The 22511-nt window shown below is 40.9% G+C and overlaps 1 protein-coding gene across 21 annotated transcripts in view; it reads right to left on the bottom strand.

Moving 5' to 3' along the window:
• The window catches only part of EPB41L3 (erythrocyte membrane protein band 4.1 like 3), a 182409-nt gene that overhangs the window by 6137 nt on the left and 153761 nt on the right, over nt 1-22511 (bottom strand). For 4 of the 21 annotated variants that reach the window (XM_073898481.1, XM_073898474.1, XM_073898477.1 and 1 more), the window contains exons 12-17: nt 19948-20168; nt 11042-11095; nt 8082-8117; nt 7829-7894; nt 7156-7347; nt 2603-2677 (exon numbers count right to left, since the gene is read on the bottom strand). In XM_073898481.1, coding sequence (XP_073754582.1) covers nt 2603-2677; nt 7156-7347; nt 7829-7894; nt 8082-8117; nt 11042-11095; nt 19948-20168 — 644 coding nt within the window. The remainder of the gene's footprint in view (nt 1-2602; nt 2678-7155; nt 7348-7828; nt 7895-8081; nt 8118-11041; nt 11096-19947; nt 20169-22511) is intronic. The other 17 variants (XM_073898491.1, XM_073898479.1, XM_073898487.1 and 14 more) reach the window with 11 other exon arrangements.

The following is a 22511-nucleotide window of genomic DNA, read 5'->3' on the forward strand; positions in this document are numbered from 1 at the left end:
GGAGGGAGGAGGGAGGAGGGAGGAGGGAGGAGGGAGGAGGGACTCTACCATACAGATTTTGAAAACGGAAAAGAATGGGAAACAAAATAGCAAATTGAGGCGACCATGAGCTCTGGTTTGGGAAAGCAGAGAGTTATTAGGATACGGGCGGTGCTGGTTTAAGCAGACCATTCTCCCTTCATTGCAAGCCCCAGGAGCACTACCAACCACATCTCGGGATCGGGGAGCTGGAAATAAAACGGAAAGTGTTTTAACGCTTACACGGTACTGATCTAACCATGAAAAAAAGTAAAAAGCTTGGGTCGGCTGCTCTCAACATAAAGCCAAACAGCAAGAGGAACAGAAAAGTTGAGGGTGGAAGGGCACTGCCTCAAAAAAATGTCATGCTAGAATCTGAAACGGTGGCCCAAATGAAAGGCACTGGTTACCACAACTTGGGACGTGGCTGACTCGGTAACGTAACGAGCAGTGGCCACGGTGACGGCCGGTTCCTGGGAGTATCTCCACTCGGACAGGCTCTTTCGCCTGGGACCAAAGAGTCCCACTCTCAGGACCTCGACTTCGGGTGGCGGCTCCGTCCTGCTGAGGCGTGTGCTGTCCAGCCCCGCGTGGGGCCCCGTGTCCCGGCCCGGCTGTGGGGCTTTCTGCAGCTCTTCTTCCTCGGGGCTCGGACGCCGGGACTCGGCTTCCTTGATGGGAGCCAGGGATTCGGACAATTTCCGTTTGGGGGTGTGGACCTCGGGTCCTCTTTTCGATTTCTCGTCAGGGCCAGCATCCAGGACCTCGTAATCGGCCATGCCTGGAATGATCTTCACAGACTCTGACAACCCTCTGTCTGTTTTTGGAAAGGCTTCCAGACTGCAGGGCTGCACCCCCTTCTCCCCCTCCTTGGCTTTTCCAGTCATGGTAACGATCTTCCCCGATACAGTGTCATAGGATTTTCCTAGAGTGTATAGTTTCTGTTTGCTCTCTCCTCTCAACTGCATTTCCTGGGCCAAGTCATCGAAGCTCTGCATTTCAAGGGCACCGGATTCTAACAGATCGGCGGGGATGTCACCACTTCTACTGCTCACGGTCACCACCTTGTAAGTCACAATCTTTTTCAAATCACCATCAACTACCTCAGTGGGTACTTTATCTACAATAACCCAATCCTCTGTGCCCTATATTTGAAATATAAAAGCTAAATTAGAAATTCTGATGTTCTCATTTCTAAAATAAGAATCCTTTAAGAAAACCAGGGCAAAAGCTACACTGTGATGTGACTGCACAGGGCTGGTGTTAATGTCTAAGGATTATGGCCACAAAGCTCTTCTTATCTGAAATTTACAAACTCTAGCCTTCAACTTGGAATACAGTCTGCACGTAGAATTGCAATTGCAGATTTCTTTAAGCAGGAACATACCTTGGTGGTAAGTGTTTGCAAGACTCTATTTGACCTTATGCTAACCGTCTGATCATTTTGTATTTCAAGAGTAAATGACATTACTGAAGTTGTTGTACGAGTCATTTAGCTTGTATGGGCACAAAAAGACCATTTTCCAGGACAACTATAACACTGCACTTCACATCTGCTGTTTTCACAAAGAACTCGCCAGCATCCCATGAATTTCTGTGAATACCATTTCTCATGTTTGTAAATTCTACTTCCTCATATAGGAGGATTGAATCCACTACAGCACTTATTATTCAATAAACAATGAGCGTGCCCTACTCAAGACACTGCCAGGAAGTATCTCCTACTGCTGGGGCACTGTTGGAGCCTCTTATCAACAGCTCATGGTGGTCTGTACCGTGTTCCAATCTGACTTACAAGCGAAGTTCATCATCTGAGTAGTTTCTTTGCCACTTTTCTTAGTACTTAGTTCCAATACAGCAGAAGAAATGAAAGTTAAGAGACTTGTATTTGAGAAAGCTACTAGGGATGAGACCAGGCAGTGGACTAGTCTAACAGATCAGGAAGGGAAGAAAAACCAAACCGGGGCAATTGAGCACCTTGATTTACATTTTAAACGACAGCGTTTTCTATTTGCATAGGAATCTAGAAATGTGTGTGCCTTATGAACAAAAATTACAGATCGGTCTACATGCTGGTGCTGGATTAAAGCAAATGAACTGAAAAATAACCTCTAGGGTCGATGGGACAGTTTTCTGGAAAATGATTTGATGAGAGGTAACCACAGAGCCCGCAGAATCTCCTTCCTGCATTTTCTTTATCAGACTCGGCTAGTGGGAAAACCAATAAAAGTTCAGAACTTTCAAAATCAGTCAAGGTCATCTAAGTTAGTTATCACTCTATGGGTAGAGTGGACAGTAAAAAGTCCAATAATATTATTGGAAAGCATCATCATAATGCTTCCATGACCACACACAGCTATAGTCACTGAGAAGCAAGGGTGTAAGGTACTGATGGCTAACTGATAACCAAAATAGTAAGAAAATTCCCTTTCCCCTCCCCAGAATCTAAGCAAAAATGACATACCTACCTTAGTTTTAAGCGAGGTAGATTTAAAAAGGAAAATAAAAACTAAAGACATTTCAATGACACTGAAAGCTGAAGAGCAATTCCCTTCTGGGAAATTCCTTTATGTTTGTTTTTTACCTGAGACTCAAGGAATGGAGAGCTTCCTTGCTGCAAAAATATAACTTTTTCAGAAATTTCTCTTTCTTCTTTGGTCTGTTTGAATAAAGGGGGTTGGGTTGGAGAAGAGGAAGTAGACAGTTTCCAAAAAAAGGCAAGTTAGGAAGAGAGTTCTTTTACTGTGTTGTACATATAATAGTCATTCATCTCTTTCTGAAGAAGTGAATTATTGCTTGTGAATTTGAAAAGTGGTCTGAAACCATCTCAAAGTTTCATGATCATGTCCCCAAAGTAACAGATTATTTTCTGAAGCTCCAGTGTTTGACTCACACGTTTTCCACTTCTATAAACACAAAACATGCAAGAGCCAAAGAAAGATCTCCTTGGCATTCACAGTGTCTAGGCCAGTCATGTGCAAAACTGTAGAAGTGAGGAGTAAAAGAAAATGTGAAGATTAAAAAAAAAAATTAAGTGAGGAAAAAAATCCTCACTCCTACATCTGACAAACTCTTGACTGCATTCCCCACTGAAGTGCTGGCTTCATCCCGGGCAAGGAAATACACACGGGCCACCACCATCAGCTACTAGCTCAAGTAAACCCAGTCACACCTAGATTGATTCCTTTATTACCCCACAGAAAACAAAGTATACTCAAAATTTATAGCTTTATTTGAACTTTCGTAAGATGGTGAATAACTTTAAAAAGTCAATTTCAAAATATCTTTGTGAAAAATTAAGTACTTTAAGTCACACTTTAACATGTAACATTAAGAAAGGCTGAGGTAAATATGCCATGTTAGCAACTAGCTTCTTCCTTTTACCTACTTTCTAGTCCTTCCTTTAGTATTGAGTAGGAATAATTCAAGTGGCAATATACTAGCCACTGAGCCGATCTCTGTGCATAGCGTATAGATAGCTCCATGGAGTACTGACAGAAAGGGTGTTCAAGAAGAGTAATCTAAAAAATCATAACAGAAAGCCCAAAGTTTCTAAAAGGACAGAGTTTTTAAAATAAATCCTATTGTAAACAACATAATTTAATGAGATTTACTATTCCTATATGTGTACAAACCTATCAGTACTACTTTTAATAGTTTGCCTATAAGAGTTTGTAAGGGTACATCTGGAATATTCTCCGGAAGGTCCTGCTGGCAAATTTTGATAGCATCGTTTTCCTATGCCCCTTTTTCAATGAAGAACAAGTAAGATATTTCTGAAGGGGAAAAAAAAAAATCAGCCCTCTCCCTCCCCATTTTGGAGAAAGGTATTGGAAAAGACAAAATGTAACATGTATAATCATTAAATATGGATTTTTGTTTTGTTTGTTTTACTTTCAATTGTAGCCTCTTTTTCAGAGAGAAATAAGAAACAGGAAGGAAAGGTCAAAATTATAGGTACTTTTCAGAATACCACTGCCAGGCCTCTAATTATAATCAATGAGCTAAATATTATTCCTAAGATGAAAGCTTAAAAAAAATAATAGGAGAAAAACAGTGGTTTTTAGCATATCCTGTTATCTGACATCAACTAATTTCAAAATTGCCTTTGTCTATAATGAAAGTATCAACACAGTCTGCATTCTGAACTGTGTGTGTCTGCTGAGAGAAAAGGTAACATAAGGGATAGGTCTCAAAACAAAATCCTATAGATGGTCAACCTCAATTCAGTTATTTCAGCTAAAGACACGTGAAAGGATGCTGATAAAGAAAGAAAAGCTGATAATCCAAATGTTCACTTTTATCACGGGTTAGAAGAGAGTCAGCTGTATACTCCAAACATTTTTAGTTACTTAGACATTCATCACTATATCATAATTGGGAGACGAGGCCCTTGTACTGGCATGCAAAATGTACAGAGGTACTACTCACTCTCAGGGGACCAGGGATTTGTGCAGAGCCATGGCCCTTGTTCTCCCTGGGCCAGGGTGTTCTCAAACTGGGCTATGCATTAGAATTGTGTGGAGATCTTTTAAAATAATAGTACTACGTGGGGGTGCAGCTCAGACGAATGAAATCAGTCTCTGATTTAACAGATCCTAGGCCCAGTATTTTTAAGACTTCCCATAGGTAATTTTAATATGTACCTAGAGTTGCATGCATCCCAAGGCCTGGATGGAAAGTCAGAGAAGTCAGATTTGGAGAATGAAGATAACTCTCCCTATCCACAAAGAGATGATCATAGTGAATGGTTTTTCTCCCCCCACCCAATTTGAGACCCATACAAAACCTGACTAGCAAGAGTAGAACTGGAGTAGAAAGCAGACGTATGCACAAAGAGAGTCGATCCCACTTATTCAAAGTAATTATGTTCAATAAAATCCCCATGAACAGTGAGTTAGTGAATACTGAACCATTGATTTTATGGGAAACACATGGTTAAGGCTCCTGTGAGTCTCTGGTCATGATACCTGTCATCAACTGTTCAATACATAACCTTGTTTTGTATGTGTTTTTGTTTAAAGACTCCTTACTTAATATGTATTATTGATCCGTTAACATTGAACTCACGTCCAACAGCACTCTAACTTATTCCTGAATGAGACTTCTTTAACACATATATTTTCCCAAAAGGCAAGTGACAGCCTTCTTGTGCTTAGGAACACTAGCTCGCACTTCAGGGCTATGTCTGGGGGGTCATCTGAAGTGGCAAAATCACCCAGGGAAACACAAAAACATGGCACTAAATAGGCCTGAAGAGCACATTTATTAACAGTATGGGAACTGAAACAGGAAGGCAGGGCCCTGCCTTGTGCAATCAAAGTTGGGAACATGTGTGGTTGAGACGCAAAGCTCTCATCACTCTGTGTCTGTCTGCAGATGACTGGGAAAGTGCCATTAAGGCCGATTTTAGGGTTACGATGAATTCCAGTGAGTAGGCTAATGTGCAACTATGGAATCTGTGAATTGGGAGGATCACCCGTGCTAAGTTTACGTGCCATAAGACTACCACCTGCGTTGACAAACAGGCTGATATTGGCACTGCAGAAGCACTAATGGGTACTGCCTTTTGGTTGGGGTTTGGAAACTTTTAATATTCAAGTGACCACAAGGGCATATAACTCTAGCGTGGACTCAGTGTAGGAGCATCACCAAAGGCTGTCATGGGAAATATCTGTGGACAGAGACATACCCGGAGGCCTTCACGGACCATACATCTATGCCTCCTGTTTGGTGGGCCCTGTATATGGGCTTGTCTATGTTCCAAAGTGTGCAGTGCTTTGGGGCCTCCTTACTACTTATCTGCTATTAACTCAGTATTTGAAAGTTGAAACCACTGGCAATAAACTTCCCATCTTATAGTAAACATACACAATAGTCTTAGAATATAATCACCACTACTCACTATATATATACTCACTATATATTACTCAAGTCATCTGAATGAAACAGCTATGTAATGGTACAGGAATGCTTTGGCAACAGTACTTTTCATCTATTCTGCATAAAAGGGCCCTTTCCAAAGTAATTCAAATGGATTCATACCTTGTCACGTTTCAGCTGGGATTGGAATTATCATGAATATAGTGATTTGTGGTCACTTTTGATAAATAGCTTTCAAGGGTAGTTTAGAAAATGACCAAAATGAGTGTCATTATATTCTTCTTTTCACTGCAAGGACCTAAACATTGCATATAGACTACCACTTAAAGGGTTTTTCTCCCATAGAGGCCTAAGTTTTGATTTCTTTCTGTTCTATCTCAGCTTTCTGGACAAATATGTTACAACAAGAGTCTTGATAAGAAAGAAGTTAATCAGTATAATGCTAGAAAGATGCAGTTATTAAAAAACTACTTCTTTTCAAAGACAGATAAAGCAAGATGGTGTCTAAGAGCTGACAGTCAGATGAGCACCACTGATATTTGTGGGTCCCACAGTGGGAGCCCCGAAGTAGGGTCCGCTGAATCCTCACAGTCTGGCTCTACATTTCAAGAGAGCTTTCCAATATGGAACACTCTTACTTAAAAAGACATTCTGGGCTCTATGTTCTCTATTAAGAACCAAATAAAAGCTGATTATAAATCAGTTAAAATAATCAGTTATGTATATTTTAAAAAATCGGTTAAAATCAAATCAAAGACAAATTATACCAGCAAAAGCCTGGTGTAGTATTCCCAGAGTAAAACACGTCTTGAGATTCTGTCAACTTCAGATCAGTGTTGAGTCAAACATTAGACAATCTCCCTACGCCTCATCTTGCAACCGATGAGAAACACTCATGAGCTTTCAGGGCACTTCTTAATGCAGCAGAAAAAGCATTTTTCAGAAAAAGTGTCAGTTCATTAAGACAGTATCTCAATTTCTCCCAGCTGTGAAATCTAGGTTCGCAGTTAGAACAAACCAATTTGCATGCACTAGAGTTTCCCTGGGCCTCCTTGTTCATTCCTAAGCACCCTGGGATGTGACTACTCACTCCTCAGCCGCCACATCATTTTACTTTGCAGCTTTTCTTTGGAGCCCAGAGTAGGTCAGTTCCGTTTTTACACAGACAAGTGGCGAGACTGCCTACTCAGAAGCTTGCAAATAAGCACCACCAGTGAGCAGAAGACAATGACAACCCAAAGCCCAAATACCGACCTCTTCGGGGACGAGCGGCTCGATCATAGGCGCGTCCTCCTGCCTGGTGGCTAGTCGCACTGGGGAGGTAGAAAGCCTCTTTTCCCATTCATTCGTGATGGCAGTGTCTGTGGAGGTTTCTAAAAAGGTTCTTTTCAGCTCACTAATATTGGTTTGATGTTTCATCAGGTCATCTTGAGTTTTATCTAGCTCCTATATTCAGAACATAAAGAATCCAGCAGTCAACATTTTACATTTGCCTTCCTATTTGTGTTTTTTTTTTTTTTTTTTTTTTTTTTTTTAAGTAACATCAATCTCATTAGTAGTCAAAATAAAAGAATTCTGATCAGGGCTCATAACACAACCACAAGCATTTTGGTGAAAATGTGACATTTCTAAGGAAAAGAGAAGAAAAAAAATCTAGTTCACGCAAGCATAAAAATCAAAAGAGTTCTTAAAGGCAAACTATAAAGAGTTAATTCACATGTAACCAGAAAAAAATGAAAATAAATACACACAGGAAAAAGGATCTATATCTAGGAGAGAGGGAGGAACCAGAGTAGGCTGAGAAGGTATCCCCACTTATTCACAGGTGAGAGCACACAGTTCATGCAACATTGTATGAGCCCACAGATAGGCCACTAAAAGAGAGGCCGACACACACAAACATGCACTGGTATATACCAATACCAACCTCTAACATAAGATTACTATGTTTGACATACACATTTTCACCCTTTATTCGCTTAATCAGACTATTCTGAAAAAAGTGGAGAAGAAAGGGAAAGGTAAGGGACACGGCAGTCACGGGAACAAACGCCACCCCCCACACTGCACCGACAGCATGGGTAACCGCCTACAGAGCACGCTGGAACACTGGAGCACCGGGGACGCACAATGCTCATCACACACTGGGTTTTGCTTTTGCTTTATTTTTAATTTTCTACCTGTGCCTTGAGCTCTGCATCCTCCTCCTGGTCCGACTGCCAGCATCAAGAAAGAGTGGGAAATAAAGTCTTACCATGTAATTGACTCTATGACTGAAAAACTATGGTCTATAGAAACTTGCTAAAAGGGGGTACTGGTTTGCTCTTGTATATGGATGCTATTTCTTTCCTATATGCAAGCCCAACACTCTCACACGCAAATTACGATGTTTATTAAGACAGGAGTAGAAGATTCCTTGCTCGGTGGGTCTTTGACACTTTAACCCGGGGACTTCTGAGTGTGATGAGCACAAACACATAAGTGGGAGGTGACAGCTAGGGGCTTGGTAGGCTGTCCTTAATGCACAGTAGAAATGGTTCAGGAAGTGTGGGGACCCACACTAAAACTAAAATTCACAAGAATGGTTAGGATTATCCAATAATGAGAGCTCCCTTGGAATGTATGAATCTTCATAATCCTATGAGGTTATAGCTATTATTATCCCCAACTTGTAGGCCAGAGAACCAAGGCTCAAAGAATTTAACAAAGAGGGTCCCACATTTAAGAATTTCTTGGAACCATGAATTTCTTGGAACCATGAATTTCTTGAACCCATATACGTAAAAATAAATGAACTTGGGAAGGGAGGAAGCGGATATGTTAAGAAAGTTAAAAAGAAAAAAAAAAAAAGGAATCAACTACCATCAACATTACCAGCATTTCTTTGAAATGTCAACAGGATCATTGTTGAGTTTTTAAAAAATACAACAGATTTATCTAAAAGCCACTTCATTATCCCGATTTTTCTTTTCTTTTTTTTAAGATTTTATTTATTTATTTGACAGAGAGAGACACAGCGAGAGAGGGAACACAAGCAGGGGAAGTGGGAGAGGGAGAAGCAGGCTTCCCACGGAGCAGGGAGCCCGATGTGGGGCTCGATCCCAGGACCCTGGGATCATGACCTGAGCCAAAGGCAGATGCTTAACGACTGAGCCCCCCAGGCGCCCCTGTCCTGATTTTTCTAATTGCAAGGATCTGTTTGGTCCTTGGACTGTTGTCCAGGTACCAGAAACGAGGTAACTAGGCCAAGCCACATGTGCAGGCAGTAGTAAAGTTGTGTGTCTCACTGGTGGTACTCGGACCCAGGTCCACAGGAGGCCCACAGTGTAATTACAGGTAAGAAGAGGAAGACACCCGAGCAGGTGGCCTGCAACACATCAGTCTATCTTGCTCTCAGCCTCCTTATATGCCCATGGGGCAAGACTGCCTACCTAGCACGCCTCACCCAGCACTACTATTGTCCTGGCTCCTGAGAGGAGATAAGGGAAAGTGTTTAAAAAGTGTGAGAGGGCACAGGTAACTCTAACACAGTGCTGGAAACACACTAATGCTTAAGTGTGTGGGGCATTCACAGCTCTTTGTTTTATTTTTAAGCTTTACAGTAACTTATGTTGCATGTATGTTTGCAGGCTTCAAATGTTATGTAACAACATTTAGAACTGCTATAGAAATTTAGAGTATTATTAAAATATTTTTCATTTATGGCACACATTAAGATCCCGAGGAAGTTTACTAAATTAACATGTAGCTACATGTAACTAAGAATTCTTATAAAATCAAGATGTAATTTTGTTATAATTTGACACAGAAAATTATTAATTTGTAATAAATTTATATGTGATCGCTTAAAAGAATCTGGATAGTTGTTGTTTTACAATATTATTTTTTTAAATTTCTTTTTAAGTAGGCTCTACGTGCCCAATGTGGGGCTTGAACTCATGACCCCAAGATCAGAATCAGAGTGGCATGCTCTACTGACTGAGCCAGCCAGGTGCCCCTATAATAATAATAATAATAATAATAATAATAATAATAACATTATTATTATACTTTTCAATGCCAGTGCTGTTATTTTTAACTTTAAAAAATTATGATTTCCAAACTTTGAGAGGAACTCTGGCATTTCCCAAGGATGAAAACTCCATTTAAAAAGGTTTTTCTGAAGATATTTTCAATTAAGTATTATACAGATACTATTTACATTTTTAGTTCTTCCTGAAGGTCCTACTAGAAAAGACTGTTCTAACTGGATGACGTAAAAAACAACTCCACAAAGTAAAAAATAAATTCTGTGAACACTTCAGGAAAGGAACATCTTGGCTTCCATTACTACAGTTTTTACAGAAATTTTAGTTATTTGTAGAGAAGCTTCGAAAAACAACATAAGCACACACGTTTATTTATCCTAAAGAATTCAAAAAGGATAAATGATAGCATAGTATGTTTCCTATCACTGTTCAATGTGATCACTTTTTTTTTTTTTTTTGGAATAGAGTACTAACAGTAATTTGCTAATTTTTCCTTCCTTAGAGAATCCACTTCTTTTGAGTGACCTAGGTTATATCCATCATGTCTACAAAAATAAGAGAATTATTATTTTAATAATTATTATTTGACCATTCGGGATTTAAAAATATATCTGTATCTAGTAAATAAGCTAATTAAATTAATTGTGACCCTCCTTCTCACTCATGGCTATCACACACAAACAGCCTCTCATTTGGGAAAGGGGAATATATATATATATATATATATATATATATATATATATTTGTATATGTAACTTTTTTTTTTTAAGTATTATTGGTTTAGCCAAAGGTTCTCAAGATGTGATTCTAAAATGGCAGAGTCAACATCCCTGGGAACTTGTTAGAAAGGCAAATTGTGGAGTCCCACCCTAGACCTTCTTCTTTTGCACAAGAAACATGAGAAGGGGACCCTGCCAGAGGATTCTGATGCAGGCCAGAGTTTGAGAACCACTGGCTTAGGCAACAGAATATATTTACTTCCTCCTTTCAAAGTAAGAATTTCTCTCCACTCTATAAAAGCTAGTATGCAAAGGTACTAAAGGCAGAGCCCCGTTCATGAGGCACTTGTGCTGGGCAGCCACCAGCCGCCCTCCCACAGTGATGGTACCAACCTCAGTGGCTGTGGTCTCCCCGTCTGCTGCCGTGTCCGTGCGTTCACTGTCGGTCTATTGATCACAGAAGTGACCAGGGTCCGGGAGGAAGGCAGGAATAGAAAACAAACCCGTTTGGTCAAATAGGGCATGGCACAGGTCCAATAGCTCGCTCTCTTTCTCTGTGATCTGATTCATACTACCTTCCCACAAGAATGCAGGTTCAAGCAAAAGCCAAAGAAAGGCCAGAGCCAGGCTTCATCAGCAGAGCCACTCGGAGGAAGACCAGAGGCGCACAGCCCGCGGGAACCGCAGGGGCTGCATTAGCCAAGCTGACCTGTCTGGTTTCATGTCTCAGGAAAACCAAATTGTCCTTCTCTCCCCCGCTTTTTAACTAAAACCCCGAGAAAGATCTCTTAGGAATGTTCATTGCAAATAAAATTGATGTTTATATATGTTTGTTATTCTGATATGTCACATTTGAAAGGTAAATTAAAATGTAAACTTAAATAAAAAGCTACTCTAACAGTCACTGGACTTTCAGCCTCTCATTTATATCACGTTGATAATTTAACACCCATTTATGACCATTAGGCTGTCTGCATTACCTATTACTTATAAAAAGCACATGCCAGTGACTCACAGGCATATGTTTTATATGTGAAAAATGTAACTCAGTTTTCAAGTAGCAGTGTTACCTAGATTTTTTATAGACTAACTGTTATTTTGCCCCACCCTCCAAGATAAAGAAGTATATCCAAGTAGGTATTTAAACATCTCTTTCCAAAACAACCATTCAAATGAAGCAAATTATAACAATAATAAAAAAATGAAGAGAGAAAGAGAGACATCTACTTGTAAACAAATAAAACAAAGCACAGCATTTGACAGAGCCTAAGTTTTTAAGGGAGAATTATAATAGTAATTTCAGGACTGGGTTTTAAGCGGTTTCATAGAGGTTTATGGTTTAAAACAGAAACTATTTTCTTTGGAGTACAACAGAACCACAGCCATTGAAGATGGGACATTTAAATGCCGTAATATATTATTAACTCAATTTCCCTCCACAAATGTCAACTAATCACTAATAAAATTCCCTTGAGCAAAGATACGCGATGAATATTTTGAAAACAAAAATAAAAACTGGGAGCCGTAAGTCTGCGAACCTGCCTCTTCAAATTATCTCTCAATCCTAACAACAAGGAATTTCAAGAAGGGCGACTGGGGCAGGGATGTGCATATCAACCTTACTCCGGCTAGGCGGATTTCTTGGCACCATCCCAAATTTCCATTTTATATATGCCTAAAAGAAAATACATTAAAATTCATGTTTGGCATGTGTGCCTGAGGTGGCCAGCTACCATGCCTAAGTAGAACATAATTTTCAGTAGTTTGGTAAAGAATGTGTGCTGACACATTTTCATGACCTGACCACCTTGGCAACACTCAGCGGGGGGAGGGGTGGCTATTAATTTTCTTATGAGGGTGATCATTGCTATGGTGTTAGCATGGCTTCCCCAACTGACAGCCTAGGGAATGGCCAATCTGACATAAGGCGAGAGAGACAGGTTATTGTTCAAGTGTATAATAACCCAAAGAAACCTTAGGCTTTCAAGAATAAATAGGAATGACTGGTGGTGCTTGGTGTGCTAACTCATTTTGTGAAACACTTCCAAGGTGCTTGAGAGTATTTCTCTTCTTACATAATCTTCCTTACGGCTTTAAAATCTACTAAAGCATCTTGGCTTTAGATTATAGTCCTGGTTAAGAGTGAGGGCTCTGATGTCAGACTGACATGAGCTCAAATCCTTGCTATTGAAATCTGTGAGACACTGGACATGTTTCATGTTTTAATCCCTATTTCCTTCCAGCAAAATGGAGAAAAAAATAACAGCCCTGACTGTATCAGGTAATGTACACTAAGTGCTTTCTATAAGGCCTGACACATGCAGACTAAAAGTGCACGTAATAACTGTCTTATGTTGATGTTAATATATTAGTATCACATTATAATATTACAAAATTACTACTACCATTTTTTCTAGCTATATGAAAAAATGGCTTAGGCCTTAAATTCCTACTGAGCATGTAGTCAGTTATTCTACAAATATAGTGCATGATCAATAAATAATGAATGAAGAAAGGCTGAATAAAATAGCTTTTATAGCACAAGCAGCTTTTATATATTGTTTATATAATATACTACGACTAAACAAAACTACGAAATGTACAACAGGTCACAAACTATCATATGATTCTACATCTATACAACTTAAAATTTTAAAAGTTGGTTGATTAATTTTTCTTCCAAATTTGAATCTTTTCGTATTATGAAAAAATTCCTCACAAATTGACACATAAATACATTCTATGGTATGGTGAGCTAAGTTCAGCTTACGTTTCTTGACAGATGATTTAATATTCTGTGCCCCTTCTTATGTGACCATTCTTGAAGGTACAAAAGAAAAAAACATGATTGGTCAACAGCTTTATAGTTTGAAATGATTCTGCCTTTCCACCCTGGGTTTCACTCTTGAGAAAGGCTGGAACTAATTAAACCACTCCAACACGTGAGAAATGTAAGCATCGATGACAAAATATTTGAAAAGAATTACATTCATAGTGATTTAGTGATTTTGGAAAATGAACGTGACAGAGCTGAACCTTATGTTACATGAAGTCACCCTGTTTAGCTGCCAAAGTGCTTGAAGCCTAGAGAATAAAACAGGCCATGTCAACAAATGGCTTTTTTTTTTTTTTTTTTTAATGAAATGACCTGCATAGAGTCCTCTAGCTCAGCCTGAACTAGAGAGGATAGCTCTTAACGGTTGGGGTTAAGAGACAACATTGAACAGATGGCCATACGCGAAGTCTCGTGTTAGGAGAGCTGTCACGGGCGACCGGGGCTGGACAGGAGGGCTAAGACCGCAGTGGCCAGAGCTGGCTCACGGTCTCAGAGGTTTGCAATAACAGGGAGACTTATCGGCTGGGAAGCTCCAGTCACGTGGTCACCGGCTTGCATCGGGTAACTGCTGTGATTTGTTTTGCTGATGTAATGCAGACATGCCCAAATTTAACATTAATTTTCATGCACTGATTACAACAAGATGTATACCCTGGATTAGGCACAAGATCTGTGTGGTTTGCTACAGCAAAGTTCAGTTACTTAGAATTCAGAAAAGCAGAAAATGGCAATCTTTTTGCTTTATGTTAGCTGGATGACTAACTCCATTGCTAAAGGAAAAATAGATGTCCAGGTTGGAAACCAGCTAATGTTACGGTCTTTGTAGATAATCTGTGGTCTTCATGTTGTACGTTCTAGTCCTACATATTCTGATCATATTGCCACTGTGAGAAATGGTGATATTAAAGCCTAGGATTCATTCTCTTAAAATATTTTCCATGTATGGAAATAGTTGTATATTAGATAAAGTCATATGGACTTTGGAGCTAAGTCATATGGCTCAAGAACCATGCAAAGGGCTCTTATGCAATATCAAATTGAAAAGGGCAAATTTTTATTTAAAACATCTGAGCCCATTCCCATTTTTTTCCTTCTGCTGCTAAGAAATGGTCATAATATCACTAAATACACTTATACACCCTCACAATTCTATATACCCACAGGTGCAGCTCAAATTATGATTTCTGACTGAGCTGAAAACTGAATAGACTTTTCCCTCTTTTTTTTTTTTTTTAAGTGTTGCTTTGACTTTGTGACTTTTTTTTTTTTTTTTTTTTTAATGCTTGGAGTACTGGGCTTGTCTCCTGCCACAAAAAGCCTTGTTTTGTGAGAACAAAAGAGCTGGAGGGGCCTGGGGAGGGTATGGGCAGGAGGGTGGGTGACGGCCAGGCCCTCTGTTGGCAGCTTCTTTTTCCCCTGCGATGTGTTTGAAGGGAACTGCTGGGCTGTTCACACATCTGGAGAGTGGTGTGAAAGGAGAGCAGTGAAGAGGAAAAGTTACTGGGCTACCTTGTCAATCACCCATTGGCTCAGATGAGGGACAGGAGATGGACAGGTGGCACGTCTTCTCAGACAGAGGCTGAAGGCCCCAATCCTTTCCCCACTGAGCACATGTCTGGCTGAGAGCCGCAGGGGCCTACCCAGCTCCCCTGACCTTTCCAGACTATCCACATGTGCGTGGATTTTTTGGCTCATGCTGGAGTTGAAAGGATCACTGCCATCCAACATATGCGTTGGCACTCTGAGGACTGATGAACTTTCAGCCCCTTTTTACAGCATGAAGACATCTTCAAGGAATCTTTTCCCGACAGCGTTTGGAAACTGCAGTTACTTTGGTCCTCTCTGAGGCCCTTCCAACGACTGAGGTCACATGGGCCTTTTCATCTACTCAAGCGTTTTTTCTGACCCAACACAGCCTTGGGATCTGGCTCGCCTCCGTGAGTAGCAAAGGCAGTTTGGGGATATTTCGGAATCTCCAGGGAGGAGAGGCATCAATATAGTTGGGGGAAAGCTACCCAGCTGATGACGACCCACCTCCTCTGGCCGTTCATTCCCACCTTGCCGTGAGGGTTGTCTATCCACTGGTATCATCGCTGTGTAGGTACCATGATGCCAGAAGGCATATGGGGAACACCCCATTAATCCGGCTCAAACTTATTTCTCGGTCTTATAGGTCCCTTCCTTTATGAACCAGTAACTGGCCAGAACCCTGATTTTTAACACAGCTAATGGGTTCTTTAAAATGAATTTCTGAGTCCTTCATCATGGTAGAGTTCAGTGGGCGGCCGAACGATTCTGAGCTGGGCGCAGCCTGCTCCATCCACATGGTGTTGTGCCTAACCCGGGGGCCGGGGGGGGAACTCCCCGACACACAGAAACCTCTCACATGTCGGCACAGACAATAAATGAGGCTCTGAAAGTAGGACCACTATGGCAGTAGGCGCCTAACACTGTTTCGGACCGAAGCCCCGACCACGACAGGGAAGTGTGCTCTATGCCGAGGTACACACCTCTTCCTCTGAACTGTCACTCGGGTCATTGTCTAGTGAGGCACTCAAGGAGGCCGCCTTGGGCTCCAGGTAGCAGAGGCACATAGCCAGAGGGAAGGAGAGAGTGAGGGCATATGGCACTGAGAAGGAGGCGGAGAGCAGAAAGAAAAAGATGAAGAGGAAACAGGGCACAAGGGAGGGTGAGCGAATTGGGAGGTAATGCTGCAGGCTCTGGGGGAGGAGGCTGGTTTCCGACAGGTTGGGGAAAGAGAGGTACCCATCGTCATCGAGAAGAGAAGGGAATGACTCCGGGAGCTGCAAGGAGAAGGAAAACAGGGTGGTCCCTTTGCCAGTTTGCTGTTTGTAGCTAAAAGCCACATCCTGGTCCCCTAAGGATGGCTTCCCTTTGCGGTCAGAGTCCACGGTGGGCTCTCCGTGCGCACGCATGGTGCCTCTGGCCGGCTCCAAGCCTGGGGCTTGGTGCTCATTCTCCTTACACCTCCTACGGAGTTCTGAGGGGGATGCGGGGGGACGATGGGCTGATGGGGGGGACAGGGGACATGAGTCAGTGCCAAGCCCAGGTGACTGATGTGGAAGAGACAGAGAGAGACAGAAAGCAGCAAACAGAGGTGCAAAAGGACAAAAAGAAAACTGCAATTAGTTAATTTTCTTATGGGTATCAATATAAAATTGTAAAACAAGAATTTTAGCACTAGGGTTGTTCACACTTAAAGTATTCAAGCTGCATGCCAACACTGCCATGAACGGCTACCGGTTTCCCGTTAGACTGTCAAATACAGAGTGGGCTTTTTTATAAAGTCAGAACAGAAGATATCAGTGGGCAATCTCAACGTCTACATGTTTCACACCATCCAAAAAGTTTGTTTAGACCAATAACTCTAGAAAGTTGTAGGGTTTTGAGAGCAAATAGGACTCTCTGAGAACTTAAAATCAAGACTTTCAATAACGTCTCCTGATCTCCAGCTAACAGATCTGTTACTACAGTTTGGTTGGATTAAAAAAATAAAAATGAATCCAAATTTTATTAAAAAAAATTTTAGCATTATCTTTCCACACTTAGTCAATTATATCCAAAACAGGTGGGTTTCCAAATCAAGAAGTTTCTGGCCCCACTCCCATCTGATAAGCACTGCCACTCAGGGAAGTCAGCAATTAGCATTTTAGGAACTCACCCTCCCCCCAGAATTGAGGTTCCTTCGAAAACGTCTACTTTGGCTCCTTTCTCCATGGTGTAAACATAACTTAAACTCAAATAAGGGTTTCAACAAGCTAACTAGCAAAAGAATGTGCCTTCTTGTGATATGGCTCATAAGCATTTAGTTTGCATTATTTGTGGTCCAGGCCTTGCCACAAAAGTGGTCCCTGTGAGTTCAGGCTTCTGGAGGGAGAGAGAGGCTCCTTCCATTCTCTGGGGTCCTGAGAGCCTCTCTGACCCCAGACAGTTTGCTCTGCAGGGGGTGGAGGGATGCTGAGCACAAGGGGAAGCAGGGCAGCCAGCAAGCTCCAAACAAGCCCTGGCACAGCTCAGAAGCTGCTGCAGCCCCAGGAGTTCAATTCAAGGTCACACAGAGCCTGAAGATAAGACTTCTGCCGCTCTCTGGGACTCTCTGCGTGTGTGAGTACGTGTGTGTGTTTGCACGCGCGCACACATACACGTGTGTTTTGCCTAGGGACTTGCTAGCATGGAAATTACCCACACCCTGCTTTGTAGAACCCAATCCAAACTTGGTAAATATGAAGACAGAGGGTTAGAACATGCACAGGTAAAGCTGTATCATGGATATTCTAGATTTTAGAAGTGTCTCTTTTTAGGTCTTAGACAAATACGTCTCTTTTCAATACTCGCATCTGACATTAAGCGTTGTGTTTTAAACATGACCCTACGCACATCTCATTCAATGGAGAATAATATAAAAGTTACAAGCTGACTTCTGCATGCAGACTATTGTCCCCTGGTGGTGGACGGCTGCCCAGTCACCTGGGGTGATCATTAGCCTGGGAAACAGGCCTCTTCTCAAAGGAATCTAGGGGACCAGTCTTTTAAGACCTATTTTCAGTGATACACTTTCATTTTGGTTAAAAAATGAGTACCCTCTTTGTTACTTTTTGAAGATGGAGAAGAATAAAATGAAGGTTTAATTTTCCATGCTGCTTATTCAAGTGGCTTTTAAAAGACAGCTGTGCACTGTGGAAAACAAAGACAGCCATCGACCTGCCTGCGTACTAGGTCTGGGCCACAGCCCTTCTGAGGGCATGTGAGTCAAAGTGCTGGCTTCTCAGAGATTTGGACAATGAGAGTCATAGTTTTTTATCTTTTTATTTTTCCATGCCATAAGTGGCAAAAGTGATATGGTTTAGTGCTGTATTTTATATAAATGGTTGGCTTTTCAAATTAAATAAGGAGAGACTGCCTGGGTGTATTTTTTGAGCACACTAAAAGTCATTTCCTTTATTGTGCCAGTTTAATTGCAGTTACACATCCATGAGAATTGTCGGTTGGCATGGGTGATTGCAGGAAATCGTGGAAATCATTTGCTTTTTGGCAATACTACAACCTTTTCCTTGTGTCCTATTTAAACGCTGCCTTGACTTAAATGGAAAATAAGAGTGTAAAAACGAAATTTAGGACAAAGCACGTTTTCACAGCAAAAATGATCCAAATATCCTTGCTGTCATTTCCTACCCTGTTTTTATTTGTGTTTGGTAAATAAATGATCTTATCCTAAAAAAATGGTGGGTAGGGTTTCATGTGGAATATTCTGATGTAACTACAATATGTTGTGGGTCTACCCTTCACTGTGTAATTCTTATCAAAAGGAGCATTTTTGTTGAGTCCCTGTATGTGAGTCCCTGCCACATAATCTACATTTAAGAAATAATATAGATAGAAGAACACTTTTGAGTCAAATCTAGGCAAGTTTTAGCATAATCTGTGAGTTATACAACATTTTTATTCTGTTATTTCTTTTTACTCTGTACATTCCAGGAGCAACTCTGTTTTTCCATTATCATCACACACAAACCCCTCTCAATATAGTTTTTTTTTTTTTTTTAACTTTTAGAGAGATGCTCTGCTACTTGTAATAAAACCCTGAACCAGAAGTAGGCTGTCTACACCTTTTCTGACTTCCATTTTTCTGAAAAGTTGCTTTACAGTACCAGATTACCAAAAATAAACATACTGTAAAATAAATAAATAAATACTGGGATGAAATGAAGTTTAAAAATTTAATGAATAAAACACCTTGGAGAAATGGCTGCTAAATTCACTTTCCATCTTCCCTCGCAATGTTCTGCTTTAATATCTCTTTTCAAAACATGTCTGCTCGCTACTTCGATGATTAGAGGGGAAGTAGTGTATAAATACACAGGCTGTGGTCACTCAGTTACTTGCAGTCAGAGGAATGGCAATGTGATTACTGTGTATCTAGAAAAATATACAGTACTCGGGTAGGAGAATGGGGCCAGAAACAAAGAGAATAGTTTTAGTGATAGTTCTGACATGTGAGCCCAAACAGAAAAGTGTCATGTGGCACTAAATGTATTTTTAAGATCTACAGACAGGACAGCTGTTGAAAGTCTTACATAACACATCAATTAAAATAAAAATTTTCAAGTTAAGAAGGAATCTTTCAGAAGAAAAATGTCGACAGAGGAAATCAGAATTTAAAAATTAATAATATGAATGTGACTAATGCTGAAATATGAATTACCTTAAGTCTTTTTTTTTTTTTTTAAGTAGGCTCCGCGCCCTGAGTGGAGCCCCACGTGGGGCCCACACTCACGACCCTGAGATCAAGACCTGAGCTGAGATCAAGTCAGCCGCTTAACTGATTGAGCCACCCAGGCGCCCCGAATTACCCCAAGCCTTAACACATTCCTGGTTTATAGCCTTGGAATGACTAGTTCTTCAAGGTCTAAGCAAGCGCTAGGAGGGAGCCCGGGAGATGTACCTTTCCCTCGTGCCGTGCTGCCGCGACCGGGGTGACTTCTTCCAGCCGTTTTCGCCTGCCCTCTTCCTCGTCCCGTTCCTCCTCGGCCTTTTTCTCCGGAGTCACGGTGGTGATCAAGTTGGTCTGAGAGATGCCCTTTGTTGTGGCGTACTGGCCAGTACCAACCTCTGCAGCAGACACAGAATCCTTCATGTAGATTTCATGGTTTTCATTCACTGATGCTAAAAGCAAATACAATGGGAGAAAAACGTCTGAAATAGTTAAGGCAGAAGGCAGAAGAACACCACCGGTTGTCCCACTATAGAAAAAAGTAGCCCTACCCACGTCTGTCCGAAAAGGCCAGTCAGCGCTGCAGGAACCTGCATCTAAGCACGAGCAGAGACTCATCTTTCTGGAGCTTCTAGACCAGTGTTTTAAAATGATTTAAAGGCTCATGGCTTGAAGCCACCAGAATAGCTCTCGGGCTCCCCGGTGAGGACGAGTGTGAGGGTGGATGCGGTGGAAGGGTGGGAGGCCGGGATGCTGCCAGCCTGTTACCCTCCAGGGTAACTGGCTGGACGCCGGTACCAAGCACTAGTGGCAGGTCCTGCAACTAACAGCAGCATTTGCTGCAGACAACTGCTCTCACCCACTTGACTCTGAACATATCTTTGGCAGGGCTGTTCACCAAGAAGCACTGAATTGGGTTTTTCAATTACGCTTATTAATAATGGTTAAAGAGTCCATCACTCCTACAGTCTTTCTTCGGAAAGATTAGACAATCTGGATGGCGACTCTGTGCAGCTGGAGTGCAGAAATGTTTTAATTTCTACTGCACTTTAAACAGACTACCATGACATGCATAGACTTATTCATCTCTGATATTTTGGGACGATAAGACAAATGTTGCTAATGAAATTCATGCAAATGTAAAGCATGCAAACATAAAAGATATAAGACACAGCCTTTCATCCCAGCTAAAATGTCTTAGTGAAAGATGCTTAATTCAGTTACATTTTTAAAGCCTGGTACTCATTATTTTCGGTTTTAGATACATACAACTCATTTAAACTTATAAATAATGCTTTTCAAATACACAGTAGCTAATCACAGGCAAAGCAGCATCAGCTTCATAGTTTAGAAGTTTAAAGTGTAAATGTATGAAAATATTCCAAAATCCTTTTATATTAGCTAAACTGTTTCACTGAAATATCTTCACTAAGATATTTTTATATTTCCTCATATTGATGAAAAAGCTCCTAGGAGACGCAAGTTCCCAATGAGCCAGCGAGGCTGTTCTGTGTAAGATGCAACCTGGCAAGAAGCAGTTGTGTTTCAACATGCAGCCACAGCACCCAGCCCAGCAGCACAGAAAACATACTAGAATTGGCAGGACCCCAAAGAGTGAGAGACAACACATACTAACATCATTTTTGGGCAGGGAGGAAGAGACAGTATGGTATTAGTACATTTATTTCACAATTGTCTTCTGTCAACACTCATTATCACACAAAAGGTTATGAGGAAAACAACATTCACGACAAATGTGTTCCCTTGGATATACATCGCTGAACAAAGTGAATGATGTCCGGGGAAAAAGGTGTGATTCTACAACAGTTCCCCCAACACTGACTTATAGAATACACAGGTTACAGAGATTCTCTAAAGGAGAAAGAAGAATAAATGGAACAAAGCAGTAAGAAAAGCTTCAGTGTTACAGTGAGTTATTTCAGCATCTTGATTCAACCCAAAATGGTCCTAATAAACATTTTATTCCAAAAGTCTGGCTCCGAGTTAGATATTCCAAAAAGAAGCAACTATTGGAAGATACAGAATGGTAATTAAATTCCTAGGCCAGCTCACAAAAGCCTAGAAGAATAATTATGAATGTAATTATTATTACACCTATCAAGAATGCTGTCACACCGTCTCATTCACTGTTTACAAATGGCTTTACTCCCATTTTAGAGACGATGACTAAAACCAAGACCTGGAGAGTCTAAATCATTCTCCAACCGCTACACAGATGGACTTCAGTCTGGATTTACCTACCAGGTAAGTGTTTTTTCACTTCACTAGTAACGTACATGATTCAGCACTAATGATACAATTTTGACTTCTATAAACTGTTTAGAAAGTATTTCATTAGAAAAATACAACCTTCTAAATCAGGGGATTCAGGGAGCACGTCATCCCAGCAGCCACGCTGGGGTACAGTGAAAGGGAAGAGAGAACTGGGACTATGGGAGTGGTGGCAAAAAAGGTATGGACGAAGATGATCCCACATATTTGTAACTTTTCATTATTTTTCCTTTATTTTTATTATTTTTATGTTTTTGATTATTAAAATTGTACACACATGCTAGAAACATCTGATTCCTTTTAAATACACAGGATAGGTCTTTTATAAACCAACTAATCTCCAGGTGCTTGGAATGAGAAAACAGAGACTTGGCCATGGCTCACTTTCTAAGTGAAGTGTTGTTGTTGTTGTTGTTGTTATTATTATTATTACAGCTGCCATGTGTTGTAGCTGCCATGTGCGTGTAACTACGGACAGCAACAGGAAACTTGCTTAAGACAGA

This window comes from Callorhinus ursinus, unplaced genomic scaffold, assembly GCF_003265705.2.
Source record: "Callorhinus ursinus isolate GAN/ISIS: 27379988/994484 unplaced genomic scaffold, GSC_fseal_2.0 scaffold11, whole genome shotgun sequence".
Lineage (NCBI taxonomy): Eukaryota > Metazoa > Chordata > Mammalia > Carnivora > Otariidae > Callorhinus > Callorhinus ursinus.